Raw genomic sequence first — 18,406 nt, 5'->3', positions numbered from 1 at the left:
TGTTACTGTTAGTATTATTAGTTCACATGCCTCATGAACAATTCCCCATCACTAACTGAGAACCTGTGCCCAAAAGGCTTGTTCAAGAGTAGAGAAGGGTCAGTTGAGTGTCATGTTAGGAAGAAAAAGTGCACAGAGGACCTCTGCTTAGCCTTTGCCTACAAGGGGAGCTCTACTGCCTTTATCACATGTGTTTCATACAGCAGGAACTTTCTACATTAGTCTTTTTTGTGAGTGCACATTTGGTTCTAGCTCTGTACTAGTAGTAGTTCTATAGTAAGCATGGTACTGTAGTAGGTGTTGCATTAACATTGTGTTACCAGGAGAACCCAGTTAGTCTGTCTGGTTATGATACTCTGAGCCCATGAACATGAGTTCAATACTGTCATTCAAAAAAAAAAAATTAAACATTGACGTCATGAAGATTATTCTTAAATTGTCAAAGTGTAACTGTGAATATTCTTCTCAAAGCCTTCTTCCCTTTGCTCTGTATCATACAAGATCCCAGAAATTGTCCTTCAACACAACCAGCCTCTGGAAAGACTGTCTCTTCTGAACCCCTGTGGGGTTGTGTCCACGGGATGGGCAGCTCTTGTTGCCGGGAGCCCTGGGAGAGCCTGGGGGCCAAGTGCCGCTGTGGTGCGAGGTGACTTTGCTTATGAGGACTCTGACTGTGCCATGTGTTTTTTTCTCTTTCTCTCTCCTCTTTCCTTTCCTAGCTTCTCTCAAGCACAACTTAGTAATACGAAAATGCTTGCTTCTATCCAAGCCATGGTTACCATTCTTCCAGACACGATAGTGGATTTCCGCTCCGCAGTGACACCATAGGCTGTCCTAGTTTAAACTCTTTGCCAATATCCTAATACTTTTCCAATACTGACTCTAAACCAACCTGGTTAAGCTCTTAAAGGTACAGTATAGTCCCTACTTACTTGTGGTTGTAGTCATTTGTCATTTCAGTAGTTTGGACTACTTCTGCAGCTCCCTGGTCCTCATAATTGTTCATGTGTATGCCTTATGTCTTCTAGGTTTTAATCCCAATTTCCTTATATGTTTCCATTGAAATTGTTAAAGTATGCCAAGTGTACTTCATTCATCAGGACGTAGAGTTGTATGATGAAGAAACGGACTCGCAGCTGCAGTGTCGAGCTCTGAACATCACGGAAGACTTAGGGCAGATACAGTATATCTTCTCAGATAAAACTGGCACTTTAACTGAAAATAAGATGGTTTTCCGAAGATGCACTGTGTCTGGCATAGAATATTCCCATGATGCCAATGGTGAGTCTGGGGGTGGAGACCCCCAGTCTGGGCTGGACAGAGAGCCTCTGTGTCAAAGCTGCATGCACACATGCCTGGGCACACGTACATGCACACACACACACACATGCACACACACACACACACAAGCTTCAGGGATTGCTGATTTTTGACAGAGAATAAAACGCAGAAAGGCTGTTAGAGCAACTCAGGAGACTGAAGCATGGCAGCATTTATAGAAGCAAACATAGAATTCCATGTTGCTGACAGTGCCCTGTTCACTGCAGTATCTCAGTGTGGTGGGCATCTGCTTAAACACTCTTTTTCTACCAGACAAGAGAACCAAGAAGGGCATTCTTGAGGAAGTCACTTCTGAGGCACCCAGTCTCTTTGCTGCACCAAAAAATGAAGAGATGCTTTTATTGTCACCCATCAGCCTCCTTGTTATTAGCTGAAAATTCTCAGAAGGGCATTGGGCAATTCATGCTGTATTCTTTCCCTTAGAAAATGATGTTAGTAGAAGCTGGAAAGAAATATCACTCCCGTTTGAATTTTACAGGTGGTTGCTCCTCCTACCTCTCCTTTCCTTATCCTTTGCTGCCTCTGTCCTCCCTGAACCCATACGGGAGCTATCCACTTCATAAGCAGAGGGTATGACTGGAACCATCCACCCATCTGAGCCAGGAGAGGGCACCATGATAAGGTGTGCCAGCTCTGCAACCAGCGCCCCTCTCCTTCCTGTAACAGCATCTGAGAACATGAAAGAAGTCTTGCCACGGGAACAGAAGCAAATAATAGAACAGGAGTCAGTATGTGAGCTTCATTAGGAAGCTGTTCTTTTAGGGGGATATGGCAGGAAAGATCTGTTAGAGGCATGGGATTTTTGCGAGTTTCATGAAACCAAGAATTATGATATCCACGAAGGCCCTTTATGTAAAATTAAAGTAATCATATTAAATAGAAGACATAGGAACTTATCCACTATGTTTATTGCTTTATTTGCTTCCCAAAATAAATGGTCAGTCACTGTCCACCGTCCGCCTTGCACTCTCCCCTTCCATAACTCCTCAGCCTTGTGCAGAAGAGCTCATTTGCCTGAAAGCAGAGCTTAGCCTAACCGTAAAGGAGCCAGAGACCCAGGTCTGAAGTTGGGTCAGAAGCAGCCTCTGAAAGCTGGACCTGAGACTCCATGGGCAGAATCCCAGCTAAGATTACAGAAAAATGTTGACAGTTGTCAGATGCTTATCATAAAATCAAAGGATTGCATTGCCTCTGGAAGACACAGGAAAGCATTTGTAGTGAAGACCAAAGCAAGCAGGCCTCGCTGCTGCATGTTTGAAAAAAAATGCTGTGATCAGTCATTGACATGCACCTGGGGCCAGGAGCAATGTCAGCTGTTATTATCCATGACCTGACCTCTCAGATCTCATTAGTAAAATGAATTCAGATGACTTTGTGCGATGAACCCAGTTCACATGGAGACTGTGGGTTTGGCCATCTCTGACCTTATGTCCTGGTTACGTTGTGTGCCCCAGATGAGGCATCACCTACCTGCTTCCTGCCTTCCCTCGACACTGAGGGCATCGCTCAGGCCACTGCTGGTCAGAAACTGCTGCATCATTGTAGACCACAGACACATCAGCAGTGGTCTGAGGGATTGCTGCGTTTAGGCTAACATCCAACTACTGCTGCAGGAGGGTGGGACCAGCTGGTGTATCCTTCGAGAGGCTGACCCAAGCTCCTAATGCACAAGCCCAGAAGCTTGATAGCACCGTGTCCGGGCTTTGTTCTTCCCTGCCGTTCATTCACCACCAAACTGGGACTTCCATCAGCCAGGAGTGGGTGGGACGGGCAGAGGAGATTTGCTTCTGGGGTAAGGAACTCCCGGAGTTGGATCCTGGTGTTGGCAGTTACTTGGCCTTGTGACCATGGGTGACTTATCTTTCCTTATCTGTTTTTCTCATCCCTAAAGAAAAGTCTTCCTAATGAAAGATGCTCAATATAAGGCCTAGCTCACAGGACAGACCAATGCCACAGGCATGCCCAGATTGGAGGGCCCTTCTAAGCCCCTCAGGCAGGCCACCTTGTGTTAAGATACTTTGTGCTCACACCCAGCACTGGACCTGCCCTGGAAGTTCTTAGTAATTGCTTGTTTTGAATGAGTAATCTTCATGAATAGTCTCCTTGCTCGTCTGTGATGAAACAAGCTGAACTAACTGGGGAAAGCCAGAAAAATGTCTTCCGAGCCATCCATTAGCAAGAAGCAGTGCAGATGTACCTCGTAATTCGCTGAGTGGCCATGTAGCCACAAGAACTTTGCTGGTCAGTGCCCCCTTGAGGGCTCAAGCATAGCCATGCAGTCAAGGTCGTCTTCAGTGGAGCATTGCCTGCTGGGTCTATATCCTGGTGGCATTTGTCCACCCTGTGCAACCCACAATGACTGTTAGCCTCCCTGTTGGGTAGACCTTCATCCATACAGTGTAAATGCAGACAGTACCCACCACCTACCTGGCCTTGAACAAGGATTCCCCATGGTAAAGCACCATAACACAGCCTGAGAACCATTATTTCTGTGTGATTGCAGGGCAGACGTTCAACATGTGATCTGTCCTGACAGCCCCAGTGAGCCAGGTGGTTCCATGACCCCAGGTTAAAGGGCAAATCCTGAAGCCAGGTTACTCTGTGGGCTAGGCCTTCACTGTCTTCCCTTCCTTTGCCCCTGTTGTCTGCTGCCCAAACCCCATTCATCACACCTAGGGTCCACCTGAATAGAGGGGCTGTATGTGAATCTATCTGTCCACTCCTTACTTGTTTGTGGAGTGCGATGGCCACTGTGCCAAAATGCACTGGACCTGAGCTTTGGCATCACCTTGACCTGGATGCCATCTCCACCCTCTTGAGTCCTAATGTACTTAGCAAGCTCCTTACGTTCTCTGTGACTCATCTGTGCTTGGGGTTGAGAATGTCAGCCTCACCAGGTTGACTGTAGGTCCAGATAAAATGAGAGCGGCCTCCATCTCTCAGTGGAAACTCATTAAATGTGGCCTTGCCTTTAAGAAAGCAAGGGTGGCGAGTGCTCTGAATCAGTTTCATTTTCCTAGCCTTCCTGTGACGTGTCACCCCATGTCCCTCTGCCCACAGCCCAGCGTCTGGCCAGGTACCAGGAGGCAGACTCCGAAGAGGAAGAGGCGGTCCCCAGAGGGGGATCGTTGCCCCAGCGCGGCAGCATCGGGAGCCACCAGAGCGTTCGCGTCATGCACAGGACCCAGAGCACCAAGTCACACCGGCGCACAGGCAGCCGGGCTGAGGCCAAGCGGGCCAGCATGCTGTCCAAGCACACGGCCTTCAGCAGCCCCATGGTGAGTCCCACTCAGAGGACGGCAGCTGCCCATGCTGGGGCAGCATCACCTTTCCTGGTCCTGCTACTTCCCTTCATTCCTCCAAAGTATCTGCATGTAACAATACGAATGAGCTGTTGCTGGGGGTTTAGCTCTGCTCAGTTAACAGAACTTTTGTGGCCAACACCTCTTCAAACCCATGTATCTTTCCTAAAATGCTGACACGGCCCCTTTGCCTTGGCCTCTAAGGATGGGGGATTGCCGGTGAACTACCCAGATGGGCGCTGGAGAGGAAGTCTGTCCTGCCAAAGGAAATGCATAAAACATCAGAGCAGGATGACAACTGTGAAAAAGCAAAGCCGGGGGGGGGGGGGGGGGGAGTTTTAATTAGATGAACCCAAATCCAATAAACTTCTTTCTCCCTTGCCTTGACAGCTGCCCAAACATTTATGGACCATTCTGGTCAGGCAGGGAAATTTCCAGGAGTGAGTGAGTGAGGATCTCTAAAAAACCTTTCACTTCTGAAATGTTTTAAGAGCAGAGAGGGAGAATCCATTTTGGTTGCTCTGTGGTGGCCTCATTCTCTTCTGTCCTTAGAAACCATACAGAGTCTGCCATGACATGGCGGTCGCTGATTGGTGGGTTTACGCAGGGGTACCTGGGAGGAGGGCCCTCATGCTTGACAGGAGGGGGACTGTGTTGGAGCAAGCTTTCCTGGCATTGATTTAGCAATATGGGTCCAGAGTATTTGAAATATTCAAACTTCCTGACTTAGGAATTTAGGGATTCAGCCAAAGTTTTCTGTGCATAGCAGTTTGTCAGTGAAAAAAAAATGTATTCAGTGATAAAAGAATGGCCAAATGAATCATAGTGTGTCTGTTCTGACGTTGTTAAAAGTCTGGAAAAGCTCAGACTGCAGTTGACCCTGAAACAGCACAGGTCTGAACTGTACAGGACAACTCACACGCAGATTCTTAAAAATAAATTCAGTACTGTATTTTCCTTATGACTTTCATAATAATATTTTCTTTTTTAAAATTTTTTTAAAGATTTTATTTATTTTGAGAGAGAGGGAGAGAGATCACAAGCAGGAGGGATGGGTAGAGGGAGAAGCAGGCTCCCCGCTGACCAGGGAGCCCGACGTGGGGCTCGATCCCAGGACCCCGGGATCATGACCTGAGCCGAAGGCAGATGCTTAGCCAACCGAGCCACCCAGGCACCCCTTAATAATAATGTTTTCTTTTCTCTAGGTTATATAATTGTAAGAATATACTATATAATACATATAACAAACAAAATATATTATTAGTCAACTGTTATGTTATCAGTAAGGCTTCCAGTCAGTAGTAGGCTAATTTTAGGAGTGTCAAAAGTTATATAGACCTTTCACCTGCACAGGGATCAGCACCCCAATCCCTGCATTGTTCAAGGATCAGCTGTATATATGGATCAGTGTTTTGGGGAAAATGGACACTGCCAATCTATGTATAAATTTTTTTATTGAGATATAATTGACATATAACATTGTATAAATTTAAGGTGGGAATGCAAATCAGAAGTATAATGAGATACCACTTCACACCTCTTAGAATGGCTGTCATCAAAAAGCCAAGAGATAAGAAGTGTTGGCAAGGATGTGGGGAAAAGGGAACCCTCATGCACTGTTGGTGGGAATGCAAACTGGTACCCAGCCACTGTGGAAAACAGTAAGGAGGTTCCTCAAAAACTTAAAAAATAGAACTACTGTATGATCCAGCAACCCCACTTCTGGGCTTATGTCAAAAGGAAATGTATAAAATATTTGATGATGTAAAATGTAAATGTACAGAAAAAAGACTGGAAGGAGACAAAGAAGTGTGTGTTTCAAAAAGTATGTATTACTGTGAGGTGATGTGATACAGATTTGTTAAGTTTTCCCTCTTTTTCAAATCTCTCTGAGTCAGATATGTTATAATAACATATATTCTTAGCTGTATTATTTTATAATGAGAACGTGTGTGTTATAAGAACATACGCATTTCATTCCATATGTAAGTCATATATTCTTGTACCAATTATACATTATTCATCACTATAAAATGGCATATGCATGTGAGTCAGATGAAGGTATCTTTAGAGCTTAAACTGAAATCAGGGTGCCTTAAACAGTGAAGCACTAAGACGCTTTCACTGGGTTATACTCACCCCTCAGTCTCTGTCTTCTTCCAGGAGAAAGACATCACACCCGATCCAAAGCTGTTGGAGAAGGTGAATGAATGTGACAGGTGCCTAGCCACCGCAAGGCCCCAGGAACGCCCACTGGCCCACCTTTCGCCAGAGCTCTCTGACGTGTTCGACTTCTTCATCGCACTCACCATCTGCAACACAGTAGTAGTCACATCCCCGGATCAGCCACGACAAAAGGCAAGCTCTGGGGTATCCCTGTGAAGCCGACGCCTTTGACCTTCAGCATGGTCCCACTGTTGTCAGTCTAACCTTCCCAGCAGGACTGCTCAGCACTACCTCTCAGGTTTAAGGAGATATAGTAGGGGGCTTTGTGGAGGGCAAGCCAGCTCATTGGTTCTGTGGTGCCGTCCCCAGGGTACCGTGGACAGGTAAGGGGATTGGGGCCAAAGGGAGAGGAAAAACTTCTGAGCCCATAATGGGTGGGGCATATAACAGCCTGGACTGGAGTGGGGCTGCCCTGCACAATCTACACAGAGCTTCAGGGTTCCAGATTCTCATGAGAGAGTGGACAGGACAGGCTTGGGGCCCAGACAAATCGCCTGGACTTGAATCTTGACTTTACCAACAGGCTGAGCAGCTTTGGACAAGCCATTCCCCTCCTGTGCCTTATGGATCTTATCTGTGACATGGAGGCAGTGGTGAGGGTTTAGAGGAAGGGCTCAGAGAAGGGCTTGGCACACAATAAATGTATTTGATGTTAAAAGGGCCTTTAACATTGTCTTTAAAAGAGAAATGGTCAAGAATCAATCTGAGGTTACTTAAGATGGTGGAAACATAGCAATACCCAAGTTGGTTTTTGCTTGGGTAATTATAAGGTTCTCTCTGAAGAGAGTAAAGTTTCATGTGCAGACAGGTCCTTTATAACCCCAGTGGTTCTCAGGAAGTCCTCTAGATAGGCCGGGAGGTGTGTGTGTAGGAAGTACACCTAAGGAGGGATGTGCATAATGCAGCTAAGCAACTTTAAATGGTTAGAAACGAAGGTGCTCTAGAGCTAGATGCATGCCATAGACCTGCCCCTCAACCCCCCACTCTCCCAGACCTCTTTCCCTCCTCCTGAGCCAACCCTTCTAGCAGGTTCCACTGATGGAGCCATTGGTGTGAGATGTGGGGTAAACCAAGGGTCTCTGCTCTCTTCACAGCAGCATACCTGGCAGTAACGCAGCCCCCCCGCCCCCTTGCTCCTGCTCCTGCCACACTGGCCTGCAGAAGCCCCAGGGGGCCTGGCGGGTCCAGAGTGGACAAGGTCCCCACCACCCAGAGACTGCAGGATTGCACCGTCTGCCTTAGGGGAGGGCTGCTTCCCGGTGCAGCTCACCTCTTAGCTGCCTCAGCATCCTTCATCTGGCCTTTGGATTCTTCCACCATCCTATATTCAGTCCTGCTGGCATGCATCCCTGGAGAAGTGTCTGGTTTCTAGTTAGACCTGTCTGAGACCCAGGCATTGCTGCAACTACTGAATAAGTGAGAGAGACCCCAACATAACTGAGGCATGTGGTGATGGTCACATAGGCAGTGCGTTCCACATAGGGAGCAGAATATTTAATCCCCCACCCTCAGACTGCAGATGAGTAGGTCTCTGGATGCACTCCTCTTTCCACATATTAGTGAGTGCGATATTTCAGGGTATTTGGAGCCAGTAGGAGCCCAGTGTGGCTGCTTGAATCTCCTCCTTGAACATGTAGCACAGTTAAAGTCATTATAGGAACAAAGAAGCACCTTTATCAAAATTGGTCCCATGTGCCTTGCTTTACCAAATACCTGACTTTTCTGCAGGCTATTATGTAATTTACAACTTTAGTCACATGGGGAAAATTATGAAAATTTAAGGCTAACTATAATTCAGTGTTTTGCTTGTTGCAACATTTGCTGTAAATCTATTTTCTAGCAGAAAGTTAAAATAGGCATATTATACTAGCATTAGTGAACAGTACTCATTTAAATAAAGTATTGCTGTTGCTGCATCGTTGAGCTTTTTGGAACTTTAGCAAATGTATATAACTGTCATTTTGTTGTTTTCACTTCTTGTTAGAAGATATGCGATTTATTGTGACTTTAAAAAAATGTGCTAAATGATTTGAATCCTGAATTTGTCCAAGCGTTTAATTTGTTTAGAAAAGTTTTTGGGTCTGGGAGTGTTACTTAAATTTTATATGGACATAATTCAAAGGACTGTATAAACTGGTCTTTTGTAAATGCATTTTGTAATGGAGGGGAGGGATTTGTGTCAGGGTTTTGTGCCAGGCGGTAGTGACAGGCGTGTTCTTCTGAACCTTTTCTGCAAAACAGTGGGACATTGCGGTGTGGGGACAGCTAGCAGAGGGGATAGTCTCAGAGCCTGCAGGTACCACTAGCCACACACTCCCTGAGTCAGGCCAGGGCCTCCGTGTGGCTACCCAGGTGATCACATTCTAAAAGAACGTATATTGCTAATTTTTGTTTAAGTGAAATGGAAGACGCCAAAGGATGGTCTCAAGGAAGAAATGCTGGCTCTGGTTGTGTGCCCCCAAATCTGGGAAACGGGAACTCTGTGCTCTGAGCCCTCAGGGGGAGTGGGGGAGTGCCCTGTGGCCGTGTGGGTGAGGCCTTTGCATATACCTCGCATGTCTTCTGACTGCTTGTCTTGCAGGTGAGGGTGAGATTTGAGGTGAAGTCCCCCGTGAAGACCATAGAAGACTTCCTACGGAGGTTCTCACCCAGCCGCCTGACCTCAGGCTGCAGCAGCATCGGGAGCCTGACCACCAACAAAGCCGCCCACAAGTCAGGGTCCAACTTTCTGTCCACCCTATCCAATGACAGCACACTGTTCAAGCTGGAGGAGAGGCTAGGCCAGCCAGCCGCGGCCATCGCCAGCAATGGCTATAGCAGTGGGGCTGCCAGCTGGGGCCCGGAGCACACTGCCCAGGAGCAGAAGCTGCAGCGGGAGCAGGAGCGGGAGCTGCGCTATGAGGCAGAGAGCCCCGACGAGGCGGCACTTGTGTATGCTGCGCGGGCCTACAACTGCGCGCTGGTGGACCGGCTGCACGACCAGGTGTCCGTGGAGCTGCCCCACCTGGGCAGGCTCACCTTCGAGCTCCTGCACACGCTGGGCTTCGACTCTATCCGCAAGAGGATGTCAGTGGTGATCCGGCATCCACTCACCGATGAGATCAATGTCTACACCAAAGGAGCCGACTCAGTGGTCATGGACCTCTTGCTGCCTTGCTCCTCAGGTATCCAGCCCCCCTCCACTGGGTGGTACCCCCAGCTCCAGGTGGAAGTCCCAATAAATTAGCCCTTTCCCTCAGTCCCTTCCCATTGGATTTCATTAAGCCTTTTCTAAAGTAATGCCCATCAGAGGTTTGCCTCTCTGGATCACCCGTTCCTCCTTCGAGGGGTTTGGACTAGAATGCACTGGGGGCTGGAGGATGGAGGGCTTCAGTGCCTGAACTCCCCTTAGAACAGTGGGGTCGAGGGTCACTTGGGGGGAGGCCTAGCATCATTTTAAATCTGGACAATGAAGGTTAAGAACTTTTAGACTAGAAGTTCCAGAAGGTTGCTTCCTGCTCTGTGATTGCCTGGACCATGTCTTCTATGGAGGTTCTCACCCAGCTGCCTGACCTCAGGTCATGGTTTGTAGCCCAATTGTGGAGCTGCCTCAGGCCACAGTGAGAGCCTAGGTAGTGGAGGCTACTGGCCTCTCAACCACCATCTGTCCCACCTTTGGGCAGAGCAGCTCCATCTTAGTCTCTTTCATGTACTAGAGTTCCATATAACTTCTGTGTTTAAAAAAAGGAATTTGAAAACCACTGGTGTTAGTGGAACTTTATCTAGCAGAAGGGCTTGCTTGAACCTCCTTCTAGATACAAAAGCTTCTGCGCCTTGAGAGGGGAATGGCCTAGATCCCCATTCGTAAATGTGGTCACCCCTCCTCTCTACTTGGAGGATGAAGGCATGCCCGTCTGACGTCCAGGGAGAGAGGTGGGATGGAGGGGAGGATGCTGCTGGCAGACAGGGGTACATGCTGCGGCTCTGCGGCCTGGCCTGCACAGTCTTCCTGTCTGTTGTATCCTGAAAACATCTCCAGGTGCAACCTGCTGTGAAACCTGTCCACTGGGTGCGGCCTTTCCAGAGCTCTGGGATGGAGCTAGAGAATACTTTACTTCCCATAGTCCTTTCACCACAATCTCAGTGCCTCCGAACAGGACTCCTGGCTCCCAGGTACAGCAGCACTCTGCTGTGGGGAGGTGCACTGGATGATCTCTGCAGAGAAGATCCTTTTCCCATGGCAGAACTGTTGTAAACAGGTCTCCGAAAACAGTTTGGGTAGCTTTTCATGGCGATAACCTACCAGAGGGCAGGATTTGCCTTTCCACCCCAGGGGTTCTGTGCTAGAGTGGACATAGAATCCAATTCATAGGCTGATTTTGCATTCCAAGAGTCTTCTTCATTCTCCCATTCCATAGGTTGCCTTTTGGTTTTGTTGATTGTTTCCTTTGCTGTGCAGAAGCTTTTTATTTTGATGGAGCTTTTTATGCTTATGTTTCCCTTGCCTCAGGAGACCTGTCTAGAAAAAATGTGGCTATGGCCAATGTCAGAGAAGTTACTGCCTATGTTATCCTCTAGGATTTTTATGGTTTCGGGTCTCACATTTAAGTCTTTCATCCATTTTGAGTTTATTTATGTATATGGTATAAGATAGTGGTCCAGTTTCATTCTTCTGCATGTGGCTGTCCAATTTTCCCACCATTTATTGGGGAGAAAAAAAGACACTGGAAAAAAACACAAACACATGGAAGCTAAACAACATGATACTAAGCAACCAAAGGGTCAATAAAGCAATCAAAGACGAAATCAGAAAGTACGTGGAAACAAATGAAAATGAAAATACAGTGGTCCAAAACCTATGGGGTGCAGCAAAGGTGATCATAAGAGGGGAGTATATAGCGATACACGCCTACCTCAAAAAAACAAGAAGTTCAAATAAACAATCTAACCTTACACCTAAAGGAACTAGTGAAAGAAGAACAAACAAAGACCAAGAGGAGTAGAAGGAAGGAAATAGTAAAGATCACAGCAAAAATAAATGACATAGAGACTAAAAAAACAGTAGAAAAAAATCATTAAAACCATGAGCTGGTTCTTTGAAAAAGATAAACAAAATTGATAAGCCTTAGCCAGGCTCATCAAGAAAAAAAAAAAGGACCCAAATAAATAAAACCAGAAACAAGAAAGAAGGAATAACTGACACCACAGAATACAAAGGATTATAGAGAATACTACAAAAAAATTATATACCAACAAATTGGACAACCTAGAAGAAATAGATAAATTTCTAGCAACATACAATCTTCTTAAACTGGAGAAGAAATAGAAAGATTTTCTATAGAAAATAGAAAATTTTCTATTTCAAGAAGAAATAGAAAATCTGAACAGACTAATTAATAGTAGCGAAATTGAATTGGTAATCAAAAAACTACCAAAAAATAAAATCCAGGACCAGATGGATTCATAGGTGAATTCTGCCTAACATTTAAAGAAGAGTTAATACCTATGCTCCTCAAACTATTCTAAAAAAGAGAAGAGGAAAGAAAGCTTCCAAATACATTTTACAAGCCTTCTTTATTCTGAAGTTTGATTTTGCATCCACGCAAAAGAAGAAAAGATATGGCAATTATCTGAGCAGATTTAATTCTATTGTAAAAAAAAAAAAATCATCATCTTTGTCCTTTTCCACAGCCTTTCATTAAAGACAATTTAATGGACCACTGTATTTCAGACATTACCACATACAGCAGGTCATGTATAAGGTAAAAGACCTACAATAGCACTAGCAAACAAGGGTAGGACAGTGTGGTAGGTAGGACCCACCATACAGAGAGGGCCAGGGACCTTACTGCTCTGTGCAAAAGACATAAGAAAAACCAAGAAGGCTGCCATAGTCACCACACTTGTACTCTGCTGCCAGATCACTCTTTTAAATGAGGAAGAATTCTCAAATTTCTAGAGAAAGTGCAAACAAACCACTCCTACCACTCATAGTCAACTTCAAGATCAGGATGGGGGGGCATTGCAGGGAGACTGTGTGCAGGCTGGGGAGCCTCGTAGCCCCCTCCACCTAATCCTGCAGCCCCAGTGTGGCTTTGCTGTTGTGCTCACCTCCTCCACGACTGTAGGTCTCTGGGAGGAAATTACTACCCATATATAGGTAACTATAGATGAGAAGAAGCAAAGCCTTCCATCTGTTCCACCATGAAAGAGACACATAAAAGAATGACATTGCTATCGTTACACATTGCCCAAACCATGACATTGAAAGGGGCAAATTAAAAATAAACAGTTTGTGTAGCTCTCCGCCTTACTCTAGGAATTTCCAAGCAGTGTGCAGGTCAGATAGGTTGATAGGGAAGAGGTACATGTAGACATCCAGCAACTTAAGATTCAGGAAGTTCCAAGACCCCATTGGATTCTCAAGAGAGGAGCTGTCACCTTGGGGGGTCACCTTGAAGTTATCCACTGGTGACACCCTGGCCTTATGTATAAATCATTCAGCTTTTACTTTGTGGGGCGGATGGGTGTGGAGAGGAACAGACTTGCAGAGCACTTACCTGTGCTGCAGAAGCAGCATTAGAGCTGAGCTGCTGTGCCTGTGTGCTGGTGATAAAGTGAGGTGGGCACACAAGTATTATCCTCTGGACTACTTCAGAGCTTTAAGATCTTTCTTCAAAGAGACCTAACACTTTATCAAACAAGGCATGAGGAGGCTACGCTGATGGTGGACGTGACTGTGTTAGAGTGTGTCATATTCTCAGGACACGATCGTGTCTTGGAAGTTGTTTGGGATCAGGTATAAAGCAGGGGCTCCACCCCACCCCGGTACCTACAGACCTCTGTTCAAATCCCAGGTCTATGTTTATGAGCTAGAATGACCCTGGATAAGTCACTTACTTTCTTTGTCTCTATTTCCCATCTGCACAGAGGAAATCAGGATGCTGACCTCACAAGAAGCCCTGGTCCAAGCCTCTAGCAGTGTCTGGTCTGATATAAGTATAGTGTCTAAGCTTAGGTCCCTTTCCCTTCTCTCTGGTTCCTTCCCCTTAAGATTCACCGCTTGAGGTTTGGTCCAGTTGCCACTTGGTGTGGTGTTTAAGACACAAACACCCAGACAGCTCCACCCTCCTCCAAGAGTGAGGATGGAGAGTAGCCCACCATCTAGCATGGGCCTCACACTTTGCTGCTCTTCAGTGGATCAGTAAATGCATGCATGAACAAGGAAGAGAATTCACCTTCTTATTTTACCATCTGACTAAGATGAAACTCCTTATAAGAGAAATAAATTTGACTCAAGTGTAGAAGAAATGGAAATACCACTTTGGGCATGCTAAGACCACATGTCAAAATCATGAGTGGGAGTGGATGTTTTCCTGTGAGGTCCCGAGCATTGCCAGCCATGTCCATCTGCCCTGCTCAGCCAGAGCTGGAAGAGGGTTCCTTTCAGTCCTGCTGCATCTTGAGGTCAGTGACATGGGAGTCATCTTTACAGACTGACAGGATCTGTTACTGTCGGACACTGTGCGTGCCCCCCAATCCCGGATGTGGCTGCAGAGATCTTCTCTCTGGGCCCCTCAGGCCGCCACCACCCGCCAGGAGGCGCTGGGTAGCATTGGTTCCACTTCTGCCCGTGATGTTGCTCATTACCCAGGTAGCTGTGTTGCAGACACAGCATTCTTCCTACTACCATAGATAGGAAAGCTGCACAGGATCTGGGTGGCCTCTAGGATATCAGAAAGAAGAGGCTGATATTGCATGAGTATCACTTAAAATGCAGTGTGAATGGTTAGAATGCCTGCAGTTTGAGAAGAGTGCAGGAGAGCCGGGCTGAGCACATAGCTCTGGGGGGTCCATGGGTTTGCTTTCTAGGACAGCACCCAATATTCTTCTTAGGTGCCCCCAGCTCCTCGGTGCTCTTCCACTTTGAGCTTGAGTTCTTTCCACCATCCTGGCCCCTCCATCAGAATGTGGACATATCCCAGCATTCACAAAGAACCAATCCTACAAACCCTAACATTGGCTCTTCCCAGTGACTGTGCAGTCCTTGGTGCAGTTGAGAATCTACAAGGGAGAGGTCGAGTAAGAATCAGGAGCCAGGTTTTACCTCAAGTGGCAGAGGAGGTGTGTGTCTGCAAGTCTGGAGGAGGGGACGAGGCAGGGCAGTCGCTGCTTCTCTCCCTGAAGGGCTGGGTGGGCTCAGTCCCAGGCTCTGCTGTGGTGGCCCCATACAGAAACAGCTCCACATGGCTGCCTGTGGGATCACACACTCATCCAGGGCACCCAGCGTGCCGAGCCACCCGGCCTGCCTCCTCTAGCTCATCAGTTCTGTTTTGACCAAGTGTTCAGTCTCAGCTCCTGCATGCTGCTCCTTTGCTGGAGTGCAGTCTTCCCCTCCCCTCTCTGGAGAACCAAAGTACTTTATTATTATTATTCTAATTCCAAAGGCCCTCAGATAGACATGCCTTTGCTCAAATAATAGTCAGCATCTGGAATATTGTTATTATCCCCTTCTGAGAATTGCTATCACAATATCAGGAGTAAATGGTAGTCAAAATTAAGATGTATTTTGAGTGTCATCTTTTCAGGAAATTTAAATTCTTAAAGCAAAGCAATCTAGGGCAGTGTTTCCAATCTCTCTTCTTTTCATTATTGCTCCCTTAAAGAGCCTTTTTAGACATTTTTTAATTATCTCCCCATGACATTTTATTGCCACAGATATGCTGCATATTTGTTTATGTACTGTATATATATCTGTGCCTTATGCTATGCCTAAGTATGTTTTAAATATATAATTAAAATTTTTTGCCCCGGAACCAATGTTTTATCTTCTTTATGGAGAACATATGTCTAAGAGGTGAAAGTGTTTCTCCCAGGTCCAGTTTGCCCAGGACCTGACTCAGATAGTAGACAGCCTGTCTCAGACCAGGGGCCTCACCACTGGTAAGTAGAGTTGCCAGATTCAGCAAACAAAATATATTGAATGCCCAATTAAATTTGAATTTCAGATAAAAAACATAATATTTTTAGTGAAAGTATGTCTTATGTGATATTCGCACATCTTATATTCTATCTGGTAATACTACTGGTGTTCTGGGGATAGAAACTGCACTTTGTATTCAAGTACAATTTTTCACAAACTGGAAGAGTATATACCTTCATTTACATCCACCTCCTGGGCGAAAGGATACCAGATCACTCCTAATAAAGCATTGTTTAGGGGCGCCTGGGTGGCTCAGTCAGTTAAGCGTCTGCCTTCAGCTCAGGTCATGATCCCAGGTCCTGGGATCGAGTCTCACATTGGGCTCCTTGCTCAGCAGGGAGCCTGCTTCTCCCTCTGCCCCTCCCCCTGCTTGTGCTCTCTTTCACTCTCTCTGACAAATAAATAAAATCTCTAATAAAGCTTTTTTTATATGAGCTTCTCATTTCAGCAAAGGTCATTAGTAACAGTCAAAAATACGATGTGGCTCTTTTTACAATACAGCTTTTACTTTAAATTTTATGTGAAACGTGTATACTATTATAAGTGATGAAATAGACCCGGGATGAATCTAGTGGTGCGGAGGCTTCACACATGTCTCTTATTGGAGGGCGTTGGAGTAAATCACAGGGGAAGGATGCTCTTGTGACATTCCTGCTTAATGCATTGCAACAAAATGCAATTCCAAATGCAGCCAGCTAGAGCACTGACCCTGAAACACGGTCATCATATACTTTCATCATGCACAAACCAAAGTGCATTATGCCTTTCCACTCCTAATTGGCGGCCCACGAAAACGGTAGACTTAGGATAAGCGTGTGTCACCTTGTCATGGATACCACAGTTGGGTGAGGCTCCGAGTCAGCACTTCTGAAGTTTGGTAATAAGCAGTAAGTCTGCTCAGCTGTGTCTACAGGAAACAGAAAAGGGTGGGTGTTTGGAGAACTCTTACTAGTGGACTTAGCTCTTTCTTTTTAACTGTGGTTAAAAAAAAAAACCCGCATGACCTAAAATTTACCATCTTAATAAGTGTACAGTTCAGGAGTGTTAAGTGGATCCACATGGGTGTGCAACAGGTCTCCAGAACTTTATCTTGCAAAACAAAGTCTTTACCCATTGGACAATTCCTCTTGTCTCCTGGCTGCCCAGCCCTTGGCAACCACTATTCTGCTTTCTGTGTCTGTGAGTGTGACTACATTCAGAAGGGGAAGCTGGCCTGGAAGCTGGGTGAGAAGAGCTTCCGGGCTAGAACCTCTGGGGTGGTGCTGACCTCTCATCTGGGGTACGCTACATATGTAGAGTTGTTTTAACACCATGCAAAGCTACCTGAGGTTTGTGGAGTGGTCCATGAGCCGCCAGACTCCGTTGTTCTTACTTATCTGTTTCTGCTTCTACTCCAACCTAGATGACGCCAGAGGAAGGCATCAAAAGAAAATCCGAAGCAAGACTCAGAATTACCTCAACCTGTATGCCGTGGAAGGCCTGCGCACCTTGTGCATTGCCAAGAGGGTGAGTGGGTGCCACCTCCACAAGCATGGATACTGACCGCTGCCCCCACAGTACGTGGTGCCTACGTGGCACTCACCAGTGTGTCTCACATAGGTTCTGAGTGAAGAAGAGTATGCCTGTTGGTTGCAAAGCCACTTAGAAGCAGAATCTTCCCTGGACAACCGTGAGGAGCTTCTTTTCCAGTCTGCCATTCGCCTGGAAACAAATTTGCATCTGTTGGGTAATTATGCACATGAGCACATGTTGCGCTGAGCAGTGTGGAATTTGCAGAGACAGTCCTGGACGGGGTGGTGACATGGCTCTAGTCATTGGCAGCTCTGCACCTGCCGGGCTTGGTTAAGGAGTTGGCTGGCTTGAGGCTAGCATGGCCCCCAGGCCCAGCCATCCTTGACTGAACATTCACACCGTGGCCCGTCTCTGTAGTATTCCACGTGCTGTCCCACCAGGCACCCAGTGACAACACCTGACTTGCCTCCCCCTAAACCCTGCTTTCCCACCAAAAATAGAGATGAGGAATGAGGCTTCTCAACAACCGAAGCTTGAAGGGACTCCCTCCACCTCCTACCCCTAAAACAAAAAGAAACTGTTGGATTCCAGAAATGGCTGCACTTTACATCTTATGAATGTTTCATAGATTCAGTTTGGATGAAAAGAAAACAAGCTCATTTTTACTAAAATGTGCTCATATTTTCTACTGTGTTCATATTAGTATTTATAAGAATATTTATTTTAATATTTTAAATATTTAATATTAAGTTTGTATTAAATTAGCTGAGTCTTTGTATCTGTGCTCTCTGACCACACCAGGAACTGAATGTGATCATGCTGTGTACACACACACACCCCATCCCGTGGTGCCAAGAGTCAGATGGTATACCTGGGGCATGGAGAAACTGGAGTTCATCCCTCTCCATTTAATACAGAAAGGCTGTAATTCATTTGGTCTTGTTCCCTGGACAAAGGAGTTGGGCTACCTATATATCTATATATACATATCTAATACAATAATTAATATATTTAATAGCATAACATACACACTTCATACAATATTCTTTTTTGCCTCTGGTGT

The 18,406-nt window shown here is 46.1% G+C and overlaps 1 protein-coding gene across 1 annotated transcript in view; it reads left to right on the top strand.

Moving 5' to 3' along the window:
• The window catches only part of ATP10A (ATPase phospholipid transporting 10A (putative)), a 198,050-nt gene that overhangs the window by 150,161 nt on the left and 29,483 nt on the right, over positions 1-18,406 (top strand). The window contains 6 exon segments of the mRNA XM_036096087.2: positions 1,029-1,281; positions 4,402-4,619; positions 6,807-7,001; positions 9,451-10,033; positions 17,234-17,337; positions 17,431-17,557. Of these exon segments, the coding sequence (XP_035951980.1) occupies positions 1,029-1,281; positions 4,402-4,619; positions 6,807-7,001; positions 9,451-10,033; positions 17,234-17,337; positions 17,431-17,557 (1,480 nt within the window).

The sequence above is a fragment of the Halichoerus grypus genome, chromosome 8, assembly GCF_964656455.1.
Source record: "Halichoerus grypus chromosome 8, mHalGry1.hap1.1, whole genome shotgun sequence".
Taxonomy (NCBI): Eukaryota; Metazoa; Chordata; class Mammalia; order Carnivora; family Phocidae; genus Halichoerus; species Halichoerus grypus.
The sequence above is the reverse complement of the archived record's forward strand: the minus strand, read 5'-3'. Positions and strand labels throughout refer to the sequence as shown.